This window comes from Lytechinus pictus, chromosome 5, assembly GCF_037042905.1.
Source record: "Lytechinus pictus isolate F3 Inbred chromosome 5, Lp3.0, whole genome shotgun sequence".
Classification (NCBI taxonomy): domain Eukaryota; kingdom Metazoa; phylum Echinodermata; class Echinoidea; order Temnopleuroida; family Toxopneustidae; genus Lytechinus; species Lytechinus pictus.
Window position 1 is genome coordinate 23,382,068 of NC_087249.1, and position 17,623 is coordinate 23,399,690.

Below are 17,623 nucleotides of genomic sequence, written 5' to 3' on the forward strand. Positions count from 1 at the left end.
TTTTGGTCTGACATGCCTGTTCAAACTTATGCCTTTTTTTAAATTCCCAGCACGGCAAATTTGGTCGTAAGAGATGAGGTAGTCTTGAGCGAAAAAAGTCATGAAATACTGTCACTCGAGCTTTTCATTTTCTGAAAATATTGTGCGAAATCTGGAAGGGGGGGCCTTCCAGACCTGTCGCAGTCTAGTAAGGATTACTTATGGACAAATTTATGAAACAACCCCCATAGCCCCTGTAACATTTATTATACTAGTACTTTTGATTCTAAGTGATAAGTCTTTTGAAAACTGGTTTACATAATACCTCGATGAAATATATATGTATCAATTTCTTTACAGGATACAGGGTCAAGACATGATTATTGATTGTGGTAATTGAGACACAAACCTATTTATAAGTACATTGTCCTTTGAGAAACAAAACAAATCTGTTTTCCCTCATATCTTTTGCCCTATGGAAGCAGGGGGGGGGGCTGTTGTTTTCAATGCCATTATATCTGGATTTGTTCTGCTGATCCTCTGAAAAAAAAAAACCCAAACAAACTGAACTTTAGCTTGAGATCAAGAGAAAGACTGCCCTCTATAGGCTACACAGTATAAACGAATTGCCCAGGTTAACTACAGCATGGACCTACTACTACAGTGATCGTTGTACTGGTAATATCAGCTGTCAGTGATGTGAGAGTGAGATTGCATAATAAGTATAATTGTTTAATTATTGCACAATTGAGTGATACAATCTAAATTTCATTGAGTAGTGCTACATAGAGCAATGACTTCATGGACAAATATAGTACTGTACATGGATTTGACAAGAGGAATAATGCCAGGATATCTAGCAAAGAAATTTAAAGTACTCTTGAGTTTCATCTAACAACTTGAATAGTGCATGCATCAATGACATACAATGATCACAGCAGGACTTTTTATGGAGAGTAGGGTGAGAACAGGCAGGGCAATTTGACCCCCACTTGACAAATTTCATGACTATGCTGCCATGTAAATTTTTGTTTCCACACCGCTTGGTTACTTTAAGTCTTTTTACTTTGAAGTTTAGGAAAATGGCCCAGTTAAATTAGGGTTAAGGCCAAAGGGGACAAAGCAACTGGGTTGATCATGAAGGGTTTTGTGCATTATTATATTGAAATCCGGGATTGAAATTAAAGGATCTGGCACAGGGTGGATTTTTGTATAACTTTGCAATATATGGGTATGCTCTGATTTTTTTAGTGGGAGGGGCTTGGTGGATTGTAACAACTACCCTCGAAACCTGATCCATTTCCCATCTAATACCACCATCTTTTAAATTGACATGTATATTATGGTTGTTCCACTTTATATGTTTGTCATTTTGCCTCCGACGAAGATTCTGCTAGGATCGAAAGCTTAGGCCCCTTTTTGACTTTCTAATTTACTCCATTGGCTCTCTTTTATTAGATAAGCAGTTTTCAGCAGCTTCTTTTTGCCATCTTTTAAATTGACTAACACACTGTTCTCGGTTATAAATTTGACAAAGTTCTATTCATATCACAAAGATTTAGTATACAAACATCAGCATTATTCAAATGTGCAAAAACAAAGTCTTGACACTTCATCATAATTTTCATCAACTTTTCTAAAATATCCTGGTAATTTTCACTTTAGAACATATTTGATAGTATCTAAATCTGTCACAATGCACTGATTAATGCCCATAGCAATTTCATTATCTCCTTGACCTGAGTATCACTAGTTTTCATTCCATTTACTTGATTTTGCCTGATTACTGGTCAGGGATGTAGTTGAGGCCAATCTTGGGGCCGAGTCACATGTACAAAGTCTACAGGAGAAGGATTTCTCAGTCTGCCTTGTGACTTAGAAGAACCGGCCTGGACTACATCCCTGTTACTGGTATAGAAAAGAAGAATCTATCAGAGGTTTGGAGACATCTTTGCCCAGTGTTTGATTAACTGATGAGCTATAGCTGACCCCGGTGGTATAAACATCCCTCCTCTGGTCGAACCCAAGTCTCCTGATGATCCAAGCATCTCAATCACCTCGTGCCTAGTAAACCAACGAGCATCCACCAGCTCATCTTCATCTACCGTGATCTTGGAAGTGGTTGCCTTGGCGATACATCCTATCATCAGCTGGGAAGGCATCGGCCATGGTTGGGAGGAGTGATACTGTACCTTACCAACGATGATCCCGCTCTCTTCTTTGGTCTCACGTCTGACAGCATCCTCGATGGTCTCGCCTAAGTACAGGAAAATTATGGAATATCAGCAATTTACCCCTTAGTGGTTGCCGTGCCCCATCCAATGGAATAAATTGCCATCATACATCCATAATGCCAACTCCCTTGATTAATTTAAGACCTTGCTATAGACCCACCTTTTTAATATCTAGATATTTCCACTCTGTATCAATTGTGGGTTTGTATATATGGAGGTGCACATCTTTCTTTCATTTTGTATTTGTTTCTTTCTTTTTAAACTGAGATTTGGTAATTTATTCATTTATTAGTTTAGAATACAATAATATTTTGGTCTTATGATCCTAGTAACTCATTAAGAATCAGAAAATTGAGTGCTTAGAAATATCTGTATCAAGCACCTTATAAATGTTATAAAATTAAAAGTATTGAATATTTAACTCTCTAATTTCCATATGATAGACACAAAGGGCCAACAGGTCTTTAACTCCCTGGTTCACTCTGCTGATGAAAAATTATTGAACCTTAACTTTTTAATATCATTCCCAAAAGGAAAGGACAAACCATTGTGTGTAAACACTGGCTCGACCCCCAAATCTTTATTCAAGCGCTACAGCTCTGGATCCTAATTTCTGGCTTACCCTTACGGAAAATTTAACAGAGGTAAAAAAAAATATCTATAATGACAAGGGTGCTTGTACAGTGTACATAGAAACTAAGTCAGAGTTGGAAATGATGCCAGCTCTATTCCAAAGCAAGTATGAACTTGTAAAGCAAGTGGTAAATTACTTATTACTTATATCAGTATCAACTGGGAATTTATTGAAGCTATTCATCAAAGTAACATACCTGATCTTAACCCTAAAAGAGCCGATTATTTGTACCCACCTCACGGTGAGCGCCGCAAAAATTTGCAAAGTGGTAGTGTGCGATAAGATCTACAAGGCTGTATGGCCAATTTTTTTTTTAATAAGATTTTTCATTTATTGAATTGATTATGCTAATTTATGCATGAAATATTCCTAGATTCTATAATTTTCAACTTCAGCCTGGAGTACTCCTTTAATAACATTCTTATATCACATACATTCATAGATCAGTTTTGCCTTGGCACTTCCATTTCGCAAGTGATATATTTTGTAGGTGGGGGCCTTTGGTTTTGGAGCAGACTAAGTGGCTTCTGATTGGAACTGAGTATCGAGAGAACTGAAATCAAGTTGTGAAAAATGGGGCTGTCAGATTCAGATTCATTTATTGTTGATCCATGATAAAATACATAAAAATTTGGCCTCCACTGGCTGTACATACAAATGATATAAAGTATATATACAAACACAAACGACATATACATTGGGCGAATATATTGAAAGAAAATATACATAAACAATTCAAACATATATTGCAATACAACATATAAGGGAGATGTCAAATAATTTACCCATTAAAGACAAAGAGTGAGAAACGGCTGAGAGTTAACTAAGAGATAGATGGAAGAGACCATGCAAGCAAGAAGAGAAAGAATTAGTTGGATAGAAACAAAAGTGGACACAGTGGAGAAGGAAAGTGAGCGAAAAAGAAAGAGGGAAATCATAGCAGAGAGAGACAGAGAGAGATAGAGAGGGAAAGAAAAAAGCTTAAACGGAATGATAATTAGGCATTACAAAATTGCAGCGAAGATACACAGCTGTATTCATACGTTAAAAGTAATTACATAATAAGAAAGAACACATTAAAAACCGACTTTGAAGTGCATAACAAGCTGGGAAGGACAGAGGCAAGAATGGGCTGGAGATCGATTACAAGTGTGCTCGAATTGAATTGAATTACTTAATAATAATATAGGGTAGACAGGAAAAGACGTTGTCAAGGATTGAATGCTGACATGCGTGGTTACAAAAGCCTCAGCGTTTAACTTTGTCATTGTACATATGAATTGCATTGGGTACAAACGATTGTCTAAATCGTGAACGGTTACTCTTGGGTGCACGGAGGCGAAAGCCTTAGCGGTTGAAACCAAAGAAACCTTGCAATGGATGTGATGAATCATTCATGATTGTATGTATTTTTAGTAACACCCGTTTTTTATACAAAGTACTGATGGGGGAAGATCCGAGTGAATCAGTCTTCGCGTGATTTTCCTGGGTCTTTCCATTTTTTTCAGATTCTTATTTGAGAGATTACCAAAAATGCACAAAAAATTGAAAGTGAGGATACTCTGAATAAGAGATTGACCAGTAGAAAAGAACCAAGATCCTATTATCGACACGAAACTCCTTGAGTTTCCTCAAAAAGTGTAACCTTTGACATGCCTTGCCTGCTACAATTTGTGAGTTCTTGTTCCAATTCAGTTTATCATCAATAGTGGTTCCAAGGTACTTAAATTCAGAAACTTGTACAATCATTTCATCGTGAATAAGTAATGGTTCATGGGGTTGAGAAGAACGACGAAAATCAAATACCATTTCCTTAGTCTTGTTTACGTTAAGAACTAGGTGATGTTGATCACACCAGTTTACAAATTGATCAACTATGACCTACTGTCTCCTAGGATGAAACCAGTGATGACCGTGTCATCGGCATACTTAATTATTGAACAATTATCGTGGGTGACATTACAATCGCTTGTATAGAGAGAAGAGAGTTGGTGAAATTACACAGCCTTGAGGAGCACCTAAATTCAAACATTTGGTGACAAAATTCAAATTATTGCACTTAACCCATTGTGGTCTGTCTATGAGGAAATTGTAAATAATCCTGACAAGACAAGGTGAGACATTCATATTCAGTAGTTTATCTATCAGTATGTGAGGTACTATGGTATTAAAGGCACTTGAAAAAACTATAAAAACAGACCTGACATAAGACTTGGGAATATCTAAATGCTGATACACGCCCTGAAGAAAGACTAACACTGCGTCTTTGACGTCTCAAATGGTTCTGATATGCAAACTTAGCTTTATAAAAAATATCATGGTTTCTTAGACGCCTTAACAATAAACGTTCAAAACATTTCATAGGATTGCATGTGAGAGCAACTGGTCTGTACTGGTTCAATTCACTTATTAGGGTTTTTAATCTTAGGAACTGGGATAATAATCGAAGATTTCCAAAGACGAGGAATCCTACCAGTACTTATGATCAATTGGTAAATACATGTAAAAACATAAGCAAGTTGTTGACTACACTTGTTTAAAACTTTGTTAGACATGTCATGTGATCTGGCCCAGATGCCTTATTTACATTTGTCTTTGCAAATACATTCCGTACTTCATGTTCACTGATAAAAATAGCCTCACTTGGGTCAAGGCGTCAAGCATTACATCAGACAACCTATCTGTAATTGCATTATTCTGAATCGAAAAATCATGTACATCGAATCGGGCGTAAAATTCACTTAGACTCTCAACAAAATCCTGATTACAATCTATTAATCTCTTCTTAGTGTCCTCATAACCAGTCATTATCTGCATTTGCTGCCATGCAGCTCTTGGATTATTTTCATTAAAGTTCCTTTCCATTCTTTTTTTTGTATATCACTTTGGCTCTCGTAACCTGTTTATTAATTTCCTTCTGTAAATTGTTTTGACATGTGACTTCTGTCCAGAAAGAAAAGCTTCCCGTTTCTGTCTCAACAACACCTTCAGTTCCTTCGTAACCCATGGTTTGCTATTTGGATATGACTTAACTTCTTTATGAGGATCCGAAGATTCACAACAAAAATTGATATACGCAGATATAACTGTAGCTGCTTCATCTACCGACTCAGATGAATCTAGAAAGGTGTCCCAATCTGTGCAATCGAAGCTCGCACGCAGTTCCTCGGTAGCGTCGGAGCTCCATACGCGTTGTTTCCTAGCAACTGGTTTGCTCCTTTTCAGCTTTTGGCGATACGATGGTAGAAGCAGTATGTTGTTATGGTCGGAGTTACCCAGCTATGGACATGTCTTCGATGTGAAAGCATTCGGAATATTACAATGGCATAGAGTAGCATCATTACGTGTAGGCTGATGAACGAATTGATTATATGTAGGAAGCACTTCATCTAATTTGCATTGATTAAAGTCCCCCAGAATGATCTTAGCCGAGTCTGGTGACAGTGTCTCAAGTTCGTTGACCTTTGAAGATATTATTCTACTGGCGATATCCACATTAGCATGTGGTGGAATGTATGTTACAAGTCGAGTTGGCGTATCCCCATTCCAAATTATACAAGAGTCCCCCCTCCTCATTACCCTAAATTACAACAATGTCACCACCACTGCAGCCAGTTTGAATTTGAATTTCCCATAGAGATAGATGGTGATTAATGATTACAACTTTTTATTACACCTTTTATTGTTTGTCCAATATATTGTTCAAACTTTCACCTCTTTGCTTGTCTGATTTTTATTTTGCCTCTTACAAAAAGGGCCAACCTACCTGGTTCCATGAAGCCTGCCAAGCAAGAATACATCTTTCCTGGGAAGCCCTTCTTCCTTCCTAATAAAATGCTCTTCCCATCCTCAGAAACTACAAGCATAATAACCACTGGGTCTAAGCGTGGGTAGCAAGTGTTATGAACTCCGTTAAGACTTCTACAACCTAGAACATTAAAACAAAACAAATAAAACCTCATTCTCATGTTTGACACTTGTAGGATAAGTGGTGTTACAGACTTCTTTACTGAGCTATAATAATTTAAAGGACAAGTCCACCCCAACAAAAAGTTGATTTGAATAAAAAGAGAAAAATCCATCAGGCATAATACTGAAAATTTTATCAAAATGGGATGTAAAATAAGAAAGTTACGATATTTTAAAATTTCAATAAATTTCACAAAATAGTGATATTCACATCCTTGTGGTATGCAAATGAGGAGACTGATGACATCACTCACTATTTCTTTTGTATTTTATTATATGAAAAATATGAAATATTCAATTTTTTTCTCTGTTGTTGTGTGAAACAATGATTAATTCCTCCCTGAACATGTGGAATAAGAATTGTTGAATACTATATGGTTCAATCAAGTTGGTCCATATTGTCAAATATGTAAAAAAATGAAATATTGTATTATTGAAACAATAAAAACAAAAGAAATAGTGAGGGACATCATCGACTGTCTCATTTGCATGTCACTTAATTGTGCATATCATTGTTTTGTGAAAAATAAGCGAAACTTTAAAATGTCATAACTTTCTTATTTTACATCCGATTTTGATGAAATTTTCAGCATAATGCTTGTTTGATTTTTCTCTATTTATTCAAATCAACATTTTCTGGGGTGGACTTGTCCTTTAATAACCTGCAATATGCAGATAAAGATGAATTGGACATTGAGAATATGAATATTCATGAAACAAGGGTCAGCCTATTATTGGCCAATGATTATGCTTTAACGCATGGAAAAAAAAGAGAGAGAGAGAGACAAGAAAGCCATGGGATGATGTGATCTAATCCTAAAAAGGAAATGCTTCTCTAGAGTCAATTACAAAGCATCAATATGATATTGACATAAAGCTTGTACACTAAATGGTAAAGTTTACAACCTATTTATCTAACCCAATTGGCCAACATGTAAAGATCAATATTAACCAACATGAAAGCAGGATGTTACCTTCTTTTGTGCAGACTCGTTTATATCCTGCCTCTGCCGTGGTAGTAGATGCACCACAGGTAGGGCAGAACTTGTATCTGTCATGCCATGCCAACATGGACCTCCCCTGACCGATGATACCAGCATCTGCTGGACTCAGAAGCATTAAAGCCATGCGATTCCTCTTGGGTAACATCTCTGCTTCAGGTTTGATCTTCTGCAGATCTTCTGAAGGAATATCGGTAACATCCACAGCAAACCAGGCACCTTCGGAGCTCTTCTCTTGCATGTCTCCATCCTTGTTCATTGGAAGGTGCAGTGGACCTACCCCTAGGAATATAATGGAAGCTTCCTCTTTCAAGGCAAAGGAGATTTCCTTATAGGAGTATGCAGCAAGATTGTACTGGAACATTCCATTGCTGTCCTCAGAAGGGATGATGTATGGATTCAAGTATCTGTACAGGATATAGGTAGTTGTGGGTGCTTGCATGGCATCCCTTATCCACTGTTTGTTGGTTCTTTGGTGGCTCTGGCGATCAAGTGGGTTGAGGCCAAAGAAGTTGACCAGGTCCTTGTTGGCAACTTCTTTGATCTGAGGATCACTCCTTAGTAGATTGATGACTTCAGTATGGTCCCAGAACTCAGCAATATCCAAAGAGTTCTGACCTGATTTGTTGGGTAGAAATGGATCACACCTGTGCAATAAGGGAACAGAAAAATGTAGGCCTACATGAATCACAAGAGCTACAATAATCACAAAGATCTAAAATCTAATCAGCATGACAAAATTGTTTTGAATAGAATCAAAGAGAAAGAACTAGAGGTCTATATCTTCCTATTGGTATTGTACATCATCATTAGTTGTCATTACCGGTACAATGAATTTTCTAAACTGCTTTTTTTTTTAAGTTATGAAATACAATCATTCTCATTCTTTTTTTTTTTACTTTGGATGTACCATTTTTAATGAAATCTAATGTATAACTATGCACCTGCAACACCATCATCATCAAGAAATTAAATGCAAACTTATCTCCTTGTTTAAAACTTAATTTTGATTATAGCTGTCTGCTCATTATTTATTGTAAACTTTGACATCAAAAGTATAAGGCATATCATCATCATCATCATCAACATCGTCACCATCATCATCAACATCATCCTTATCAATTTTCATCATCATCATCACCACCATCCTCCTCCTCATGATCATCTTCATACTTAGACCAAAAGCTTCGGTCTCTGTTATGTTGGTTGTTCAGCTGAACTCCGTTGGCTTCACTCACCAAATACAGAGACCGAAGTTCTAGCGCGATCTGTACAGGGGACTCAATGGCCATATGTTTATGTACTTAAGATCGGATAAAACGGGGAAGTGAATTTGCGCGACAGCAGTGGCGTAACAGGCGGGGGGGCAAGTTGCCCCCCCTGGCGGATTTCACCGGGAAAATAAAAGAAAAACGGGAAAAAGAAAAAAAAAGAGGGAGAAAGAAAGGGGAAGGAAAGGGGAAAAGGAAAGGAGGAAAAGGAAAGGGAAAAGAAAACGAAGAAAAAACTTTTTTTTAAATGGAAAAGGAAGGAAAGCGGGAAAATGTACGAAAGAAGAACATCTGAGAAAGAGCAAATCATTCCAAAATAGGCCTATGTAATGCAATAGCACAGTGGGAAATAAATCAAAAGATGACAAAATGGCAAACAATTGCGGGAAACGAAGGTAGAATGTAATTAGTCAAAAGCTAATGGACTGCATACAACATTGTGCTTTAAGCTTGCTAAATGCGGGGCTAAATTTTATGCAAATAAGCTACCGGGGCTTTGCCCCAGACCCCACGCAGTAGGGGCTCTTCATTTATAACCTTCAAATGGCTCTATAACGCCCCCCGTTCAATCACTGGCAGACAGGCGGGGGGGGGGGGGTCTTGGCTCCACACCCAAGAGGAAAGAAAATAAATTATATGAGACAACGTATAATGAAATGAATGGAAACAATAAAAGGTGTTATTTGCTGAATATAATGGAAAAATATATCACATAATTAGAATTTAATTTCAATAGGCATTTTTTCCAGCTCGCTTTGCACGCTGGCGACTTTTTACAAATTTTTCCCACATTGCAATGTTTTGCTCCCTCAAAATATTTGGTTCATTACGCAACTGGGTTGAATAAAATTTGTTGTGTAAAATTAAGCTATATTCTGTATATGCCCGCGATTTGATTAAAATAGCGGCAATCTGCGAGGTTTAAATGGCTTTGATATCAAGAAGTTCCGGGGGCTCCGCCCCGGACCCCAACCGCACAGCACAGCGTATGGAAGGGTTGGGCCAAGGAGATATCACTCTGTGATATCTCCTTGGTTGGGCCATGGCTTCAAAAAGTTCTACAAACAAGAACAACAAAAAAAGGAGGAAAGAAAAGCAAAGGAAAAGTGTACCTAGATATGATTTTATTTACTGAATAAAAAATAGCTCAAAGTTAGATTCTCAGGAAAAGGTGATTTTTTCTCGCTCGCTTCGCTCGCTCGGGACTTATATAAAGCAGCTTTTTAGCACATGTGTTATAATGCGCCCTTCCGTTTTTTTTTTTTACTCTTCACGCTACTGCCGCACAGAATCCTGTTCACAGTGGCGTACAGACCACAAAAAAAGGAATCTAAAGAGAGAAGAGTGAAATATATTATTCTCTGGATATCATGTCAAAATCTATCACAAAATTGGATTTTTGTATTAAAAAGGTCAAAAATTTTTGCTCGCTCGCTTCGCTCACTCGCAACTTTTTTTTAAAGATAAATTCTGCCTGATACGCAATATCTGGCCTTCTCAAAATAGTCGCCTCATTACACCATTGCACCTGTTCATACCATGATATGACCGGGAAATTTTTGGCTCTTGCCCCCCCTGGCCACCGACCCCTGTTACGCCGCTGCGCGACAGCCGAGGTAAGTCACTGTTTATGTTCCTTTTAACTTGATTTTTCTCCGTTTTTTGGCAATTAATGCCAAGAGGGAATATTAATTTGCATTTTGGTCGCGTTAATTTTCAAAATTTCTATTCATTAAAGACAAAAATTGAAGAGCCCCGACGGGGGGATTTTGCATTGCAAGTCCCCTAATGGTGGCTGCACGCTAGCGAGCCGTCTGTGTACGAGGAGAAAAAAAAAAAAAAAAAAGTTTAAAAACTCCTCGAAACAGACGGCTGCCAGCTGTCTACTTCATACTAACCCATTTTGTAACAGGATCTTGGCGACATCTACATGCCCGTTCCTGGCGGCCAACATCAGCGCTGTCCACCCTTGTTCATTGCGACTATCCAGCCCAAGTTTCCTCATTCCTTGCACCATTCGAGAAACATGGGCCGTTTCTCCAAGACTTGCACAGCGATGAAGTTCTGTCAATAGCTGGTCCCGAGGGGCTGTACTGATGGAGTCCATTCTTGTACCTCTGTTCTAAATCAGTAAATGTGATGTTGTTAAACAAATCTCAAGGACAAGGTTCGTGAATCAGCTGACACATGAAAAGACCCATAAAGTTAGACTTTCATGCAGTCGTTTATAAATGTGCGCTATGACTACTGTACAGTGTGTTGTACGTGTGCGAGCCAACAGTCGAGTGTCTTTGCTTGATTAAAAGTCAATAGACGGTAAACGCCTGTTCGGAACATCTGTTTCCATTGATTCTCAACGTGCATTCGATATTCGTGCACTCCCGAAATGTCTTCTCTGCAACTAAAGTTGGTCTCTCTTCTTGTTCAGGACCATTTTGGAGATGCTGTAGAGAAAGTTTGTTCACACATTCTGAAACATGGATCGAATAATTTTCGGAGTATAGTCTGTGCGACAAACGAAAAACCAGAACAGGTGAGGTAGTACATCATGGTCATGCCATGGATGATGATGGGTTTCTTTGACTTCGGTCCCACGTGTTAAGAATTTTGTTGGTAATAATTTGGATTCTGGACTAGGCCTCGGGGCACTCGAACTCGAAGAAGGGGGGGGGGGGCATGTTTGCCTAGCCTGGAGGCTTCTGGAGAGTAAAAGTCATCTACTATACGTAGGCTTACTTTCCATGAAGCCTGAGTCGGGATACCATTGCTCTACACACACCGTAGGTTTTCCCACGCGGTGAAAGAAACCACTCTGGGGCTACACCGCTATTCCAACGCGTGTTGGAAAAGTCGACGCCAGACGGGTACGTTTTGGCCTTGAATTTCCAGCAAATTAATCAAAATTACGGCCTAAATTTAGGTCTATGTTATCAATTATATACTAATTTCATAATTATAATGTAAAACGGGTACTCACGGGTTCTTTTCTTTCCAAATTTTGTGTTTTCATCGCCTCTTCTGGCCAACTCTTGCGATGGATTTTGTCGCCATAGGATCCTGTACGTGCAAATCCAGGGCGAGTTGTCACATGACGCTCGCGAGTCTCTAGGGGTAATGGCCTTTAATCAAGGCGTTCTTTTTGCTATAATTTTATAATGACGCTTAAATATCGAAATCAATGTAGACGAGTCTGTGCAGGGGCATAACAGGGGTATATAAGAGGGGGCATAGTACATGTCGCATGTGGAAGATAAAAGTTACGTAATGTAAGTCCCGAGCACTAGCGTACCTAGGGGGGGGGGCAGTCTGCCCCCCCCCCCCCGATGAGTCACAAACCCATGCAAATTACATATCTCTGCCCCCCGGCCCCCCTGACGAGCTTGAAAACCTATTTTGCCCCCCCCCCCCCGACGAGCTTGAATACCTATTTTGCCCCCCCCCTGGCGAGCTTGAAGACTTTTTTTTTGCTTGTCAAATTTTTTCTGGTACGATTGAAGACCTTTTTCATTGAAGAGCCTTTTTTTCCTTTTTTTTTTGCTTGTCAAATTTTTTGGCGGCCGATTTTGCCCCCCTGTGGAAAATCCTAGGTACGCCATGCACTGCCCGCGCTACATGTATGTTGGTAGCCCTGGGACCTCTGGATATTAACTAATCCAATTTAATTACAGATGGCAGATTTTTTTATTATCTGAGTAGCCCCCCCCCCGGATTATTTGTTCTCACATTACTTTCCTTTTTAAATTTCCTTTCGTTCTTTCTTTCATTTTTCTTTCTTTCTTCCTTCCGTTGCTCCTATGGTTTTTTTTCAGGTGAAATCCACTCGGGGGATGGCCAGCCATGCCCCCATCTGTTTATGCCTCTGAGATGTAGGCTATACTCATGATCTTAATCTTCGATTTTCCAAAGTAGGGGGGTGCAATTTCTCAAGTAAAATTTGACAACCCCCCCAAAAAGGTTATCACAGAAAAATTGTCATTTTGTCTCGCGTAAGATTTGACAAGTAAAAAGAAAAGATGGTTACTAAAAATAAAAGACTCATTTTGTCCGTGTAATATTTGGCAAGCCTCCCCCCCCCCAAGTTTAACATATCGGAGGCGCGATGGCTCAGTCGGTAGAGCAGGGGTTTCGGATTCCGGTGACCCGGGTTCGATTCCCAAGTGGTGCGCTAGTGCCCTGAAGGCTTATCCTCATTACCAGGTCCCTCGGAGAGGACCTTAAGCCGTTGGTCCCCTGGTTGCTTGCTCACAGGCATTCGTGCTTTTTTAGCAGTCAGGTAAAAAATCTCGATATAACATAACATTAAAAAAAAGTGAAGGTCATTTTGTCCTGCGTGAAATTTTAAAAGTAATAAAAAGATGGTCACTAAAATTGAAGTTCATTTTGTTTGTGAAATATTTGGCAAGCCCCCCTCCCAAAAAAAGGTTTTAACTAAAAATGATTGAAGGCCATTTTGTTCCTCTTAAAATTTGTCAAGTATAAAAAAAAAAATCACTAAAAAATGAAGGTCATTTGTCCCACGTAAAATTTGACAAGCCCCCCCCCCCTAAAAAAAATGAAAGGTAGCTGATAATGATTGAAGATCATTTTTTCTTGCATAACATTTTACAAAAAAAAGTGTGTCACTATTTGGCGAGCCCCCTACCCTCCAAAAAAAAGGTTTAATTAATAATGATCGAAGGTCATTTTGTCTCTCGTAAAATTTGACAAATAAAAAAAAAGTTGTCACTAAAAAAAGAAGGTCATCTTGTCGCGCGTTATATTTGGCAAGCCCCCACCCCCCTAAAAAAGTTTGTCATTAAATATAGAAAGTCATATGTTCAAAGTAAAATAAATTTGGGAAGCAAAAAAGAAAAGGACAAAAAAGAGCAAAGAATATGAACAAAATATCCCCATTACAAATATTGCTGTGATTCTCATAAGGAGGTGGGGGGGGGGGGACTTAACTTTGTACGAACGACATTTTTTTTTTACATCCAAAATATTGACTATGAATCTCAAAAGGTGGAACGGGCCAGAAATGCTCAACCCCCCCCCCCCCCGATCTGCCATTGATTCCAATCGATAATGACTTTTCCCTGCAATACTGATGCTTGAAATCAAGATACTGAAGATTGATATATTGTAATATAAATTATGAACGTCTGACAAAAAGATAACCAACCGATCACCTGACCGATCAGCTGACCAGTACGTGAATCACATCGTAGTTGATCAGTCCCCACAGCGTTTGGAACGCTCACCAAGAATTCAAGAAAAAAGACTGAAAATGTAAGTTTAACCTCAATCCATTAAATTTCAAATGTCGTAGAAGTTTCCTTATCATGTTTAAAACTAATTAATACCTAAATTGTTACCATCCACTATGTATTAAGGCATACATTTGCCAAAGTTCTTGGGTGCAAATAGAAACGGCAATGTCTAACCGGTTTTATCACTGATGTCGCCTATGAGGTCCATACATGTAATGTTTGGACCTCATTGGTACTAGGAGTGAAAGAAACTAGTCCTAAATTAAATCTAAATCACAATTTTTAGGTTTTGAGCCCAAAATCCCAAATGGGCCAAAACAATTACCCCCCGAATCTAATAATGGTGCATCTATTTATTCAATAAATAGTTAAGTAGAAAAATAATTAAGAGTACGAGCGTTTACTTACCCAGTCTGTTATTGTCGCCATCTTACCGTCTTTGTTATCGATACCTAGGCTAGAGCACTCTAGGCGACACCCCAATACTTACCCGTGCTAATAAACTGGGACTCCACTCACGCGCATTTGGGCCGCCCTAGCTTAGAACTAAGCTTTGTTTTACTAAAAAATAAATCTTGTAATGATTCAATAAATGTTACTTAATAAATTAGTACTGTTAAATCGGTACTCACCGGTTCTTTTCTTGAATTTTCTGGCATTTTTCCCACGCTTCTGGCTTCAATTCTGCGGCTGTTCCTGTCGCGGTAGACAGCTACATATGCAACTTTATTTATAAATAGAGCGCCCCTTACGATAGTTGTTAAGAACGCGGCCAAATTGTTAGGTTTTTTGCACTGTGTCCAAGGCGTTTTTATTTTGTTTGATTTTTATTTTTTAATAAATATTTTGTTAAATAGCAATTTTTACGTCAAATATTAAATTCATATCACAAAATATTTTTAATTGTAGAAATATATATAATATCATGCAATTATTTATTCTATATATATTTTATAATAAAATTTATAATTGTTGCGGTCTTTAAAAAAGGATAGTCGATCGATCAGGTGATGACTACTCGTATCACGTGATCTGAAAATCAGCTTCGTACCGCTTTGATCGCACTCGACGGGACCGGACTGACTGCCAAGAAAAGATCGAAAAAGGACTCGAATGTAAGTTTCCCTTTATTTTATAACATTTAGAATATGAGTAGGATTATAGTTAATGGGTAATTTTTTAATAAATGCTAAACAAATGAGGACAAAGCTTGCATTTTTCGAGTAATAATCACTAATATCATAAAAATACTTGGGTGCAGGACTTCTAACCTGTTTTTAACGCATTGTCGCCTATGAGGTCCATACATGTTAATGTTTGGACCTCATTGGTACTAGGAGTGGGCTAGAGGCCACTCTAGGCGACACCCCAATACTTACCCGTGCTAATAAACTGGGACTCCACTCACGCGCATTTGGGCCGCCCTAGCTTAGAACTAAGCTTTGTTTTACTAAAAAATAAATCTTGTAATGATTCAATAAATGTTACTTAATAAATTAGTACTGTTAAATCGGTACTCACCGGTTCTTTTCTTGAATTTTCTGGCAATTTCCCACGCTTCTGGCTTCAATTCTGCGGCTGTTCCTGTCGCGGTAGACAGCTACATACGCAACTTTATTTATAAATAGAGCGCCCCTTACGATAGTTGTTAAGAACGCGGCCAAATTGTTAGGTTTTTTGCACTGTGTCCAAGGCGTTTTTATTTTGTTTGATTTTTTATTTTTAATAAATATTTTGTTAAATAGCGATTTTTACGTCAAATATTAAATTCATATCACAAAATATTTTTAATTGTAGAAATATATATAATATCATGCAATTATTCATTCTATATATATTTTATAATAAAATTTATAATTGTTGCGGTCTTTAAAAAAGGATAGTCGATTGATCAGGTGATGACCACACGTATCACGTGATCTGAAAATCAGCTTCGTACCGCTTTGATCGCACTCGACGGGACCGGACTGACTGCCAAGAAAAGATCGAAAAAGGACTCGAATGTAAGTTTCCCTTTATTTTATAACATTTAGAATATGAGTAGGATTATAGTTAATGGGTAATTTTTTAATAAATGCTAAACAAATGAGGACAAAGCTTGCATTTTTCGAGTAATAATCACTAATATCATAAAAATACTTGGGTGCAGGACTTCTAACCTGTTTTTAACGCATTGTCGCCTATGAGGTCCATACATGTTAATGTTTGGACCTCATTGGTACTAGGAGTGGGCTAGAGGCCACTCTAGGCGACACCCCAATACTTACCCTTGCTAATAAACTGGGACTCCACTCACGCGCATTTGGGCCGCCCTAGCTTAGAACTAAGCTTTGTTTTACTAAAAAATAAATCTTGTAATGATTCAATAAATGTTACTTAATAAATTAGTACTGTTAAATCGGTACTCACCGGTTCTTTTCTTGAATTTTCTGGCAATTTCCCACGCTTCTGGCTTCAATTCTGCGGCTGTTCCTGTCGCGGTAGACAGCTACATATGCAACTTTATTTATAAATAGAGCGCCCCTTACGATAGTTGTTAAGAACGCGGCCAAATTGTTAGGTTTTTTGCACTGTGTCCAAGGCGTTTTTATTTTGTTTGATTTTTTATTTTTAATAAATATTTTGTTAAATAGCGATTTTTACGTCAAATATTAAATTCATATCACAAAATATTTTTAATTGTAGAAATATATATAATATCATGCAATTATTCATTCTATATATATTTTATAATAAAATTTATAATTGTTGCGGTCTTTAAAAAAGGATAGTCGATTGATCAGGTGATGACCACACGTATCACGTGATCTGAAAATCAGCTTCATACCGCTTTGATCGCACTCGACGGTGACCGGACTGACTGCCAAAAAAAGATCGAAAAATGACTCAAATGTAAGTTTCCCTTTATTTTATTAAATTCAAATTAGGAATAGGAATATATTTAATGGGCAATCTTTTAATAAATGATAAACAAACGAGGACAAAACTCATATTTTGGGAGTAATATCATACTTGGGTGCAGGAAACAGTACGTTTAGAAGTTCTAACCTGTTTTTAACGCATTGTCGCCTATGAGGTCCATACATGTTAATGTTTGGACCTCATTGGTACTAGGAGTGGCTAGAGGCTAGATACCAGACGCGGAATGCATGCGCCTCTACATTTTTCACGATAAAATTCCCCAGAAAAATGCGTGAAATTTTTCAACCGCGCTGCTCGCTGACTTTTTACTTTCAGTTCTCACACAACTTTTGAGACCAAATTTGCGATGCTTGGGTTCGTGGAA

At 38.0% G+C, this 17,623-nt stretch overlaps 2 protein-coding genes across 2 annotated transcripts in view; one reads left to right on the forward strand and one right to left on the reverse strand.

Moving 5' to 3' along the window:
- Positions 1-11,681, reverse strand: LOC129262247 (NAD-capped RNA hydrolase NUDT12-like). The gene is made up of 4 exons (XM_054900334.2): positions 10,987-11,681; positions 7,791-8,464; positions 6,614-6,775; positions 1-2,236 (listed from the first exon to the last, which is right to left on the reverse strand). Exons 1-4 carry the CDS (start codon positions 11,193-11,195, stop codon positions 1,911-1,913), a joined length of 1,371 nt encoding a protein of 456 aa, XP_054756309.2. The 5' UTR covers positions 11,196-11,681; the 3' UTR covers positions 1-1,910.
- Positions 11,073-17,623, forward strand: part of LOC129262246 (DNA-directed RNA polymerase III subunit RPC3-like) — a 19,343-nt gene continuing 12,792 nt past the window's right edge. The window contains exon 1 of the mRNA XM_054900332.2: positions 11,073-11,621. Within this exon, the coding sequence (XP_054756307.1) occupies positions 11,475-11,621 (147 nt within the window). The 5' untranslated portion in view covers positions 11,073-11,474. The remainder of the gene's footprint in view (positions 11,622-17,623) is intronic.

Bases quoted from the DNA above. Each gene is read 5' to 3' on its own strand.
- LOC129262247 (XM_054900334.2), bottom strand. From the start codon at position 11,195: ATGGACTCCATCAGTACAGCCCCTCGGGACCAGCTATTGACAGAACTT. The intron at 8,465-10,986 runs GTTAGTATGAAG...CTTATTGCACAG, and splicing joins AAGATCCTGTTACAAAATGG to GTGTGATCCATTTCTACCCA. The intron at 2,237-6,613 runs GTAGGTTGGCCC...TCCTGTACTTAG, and splicing joins GGCAGGCTTCATGGAACCAG to GCGAGACCATCGAGGATGCT.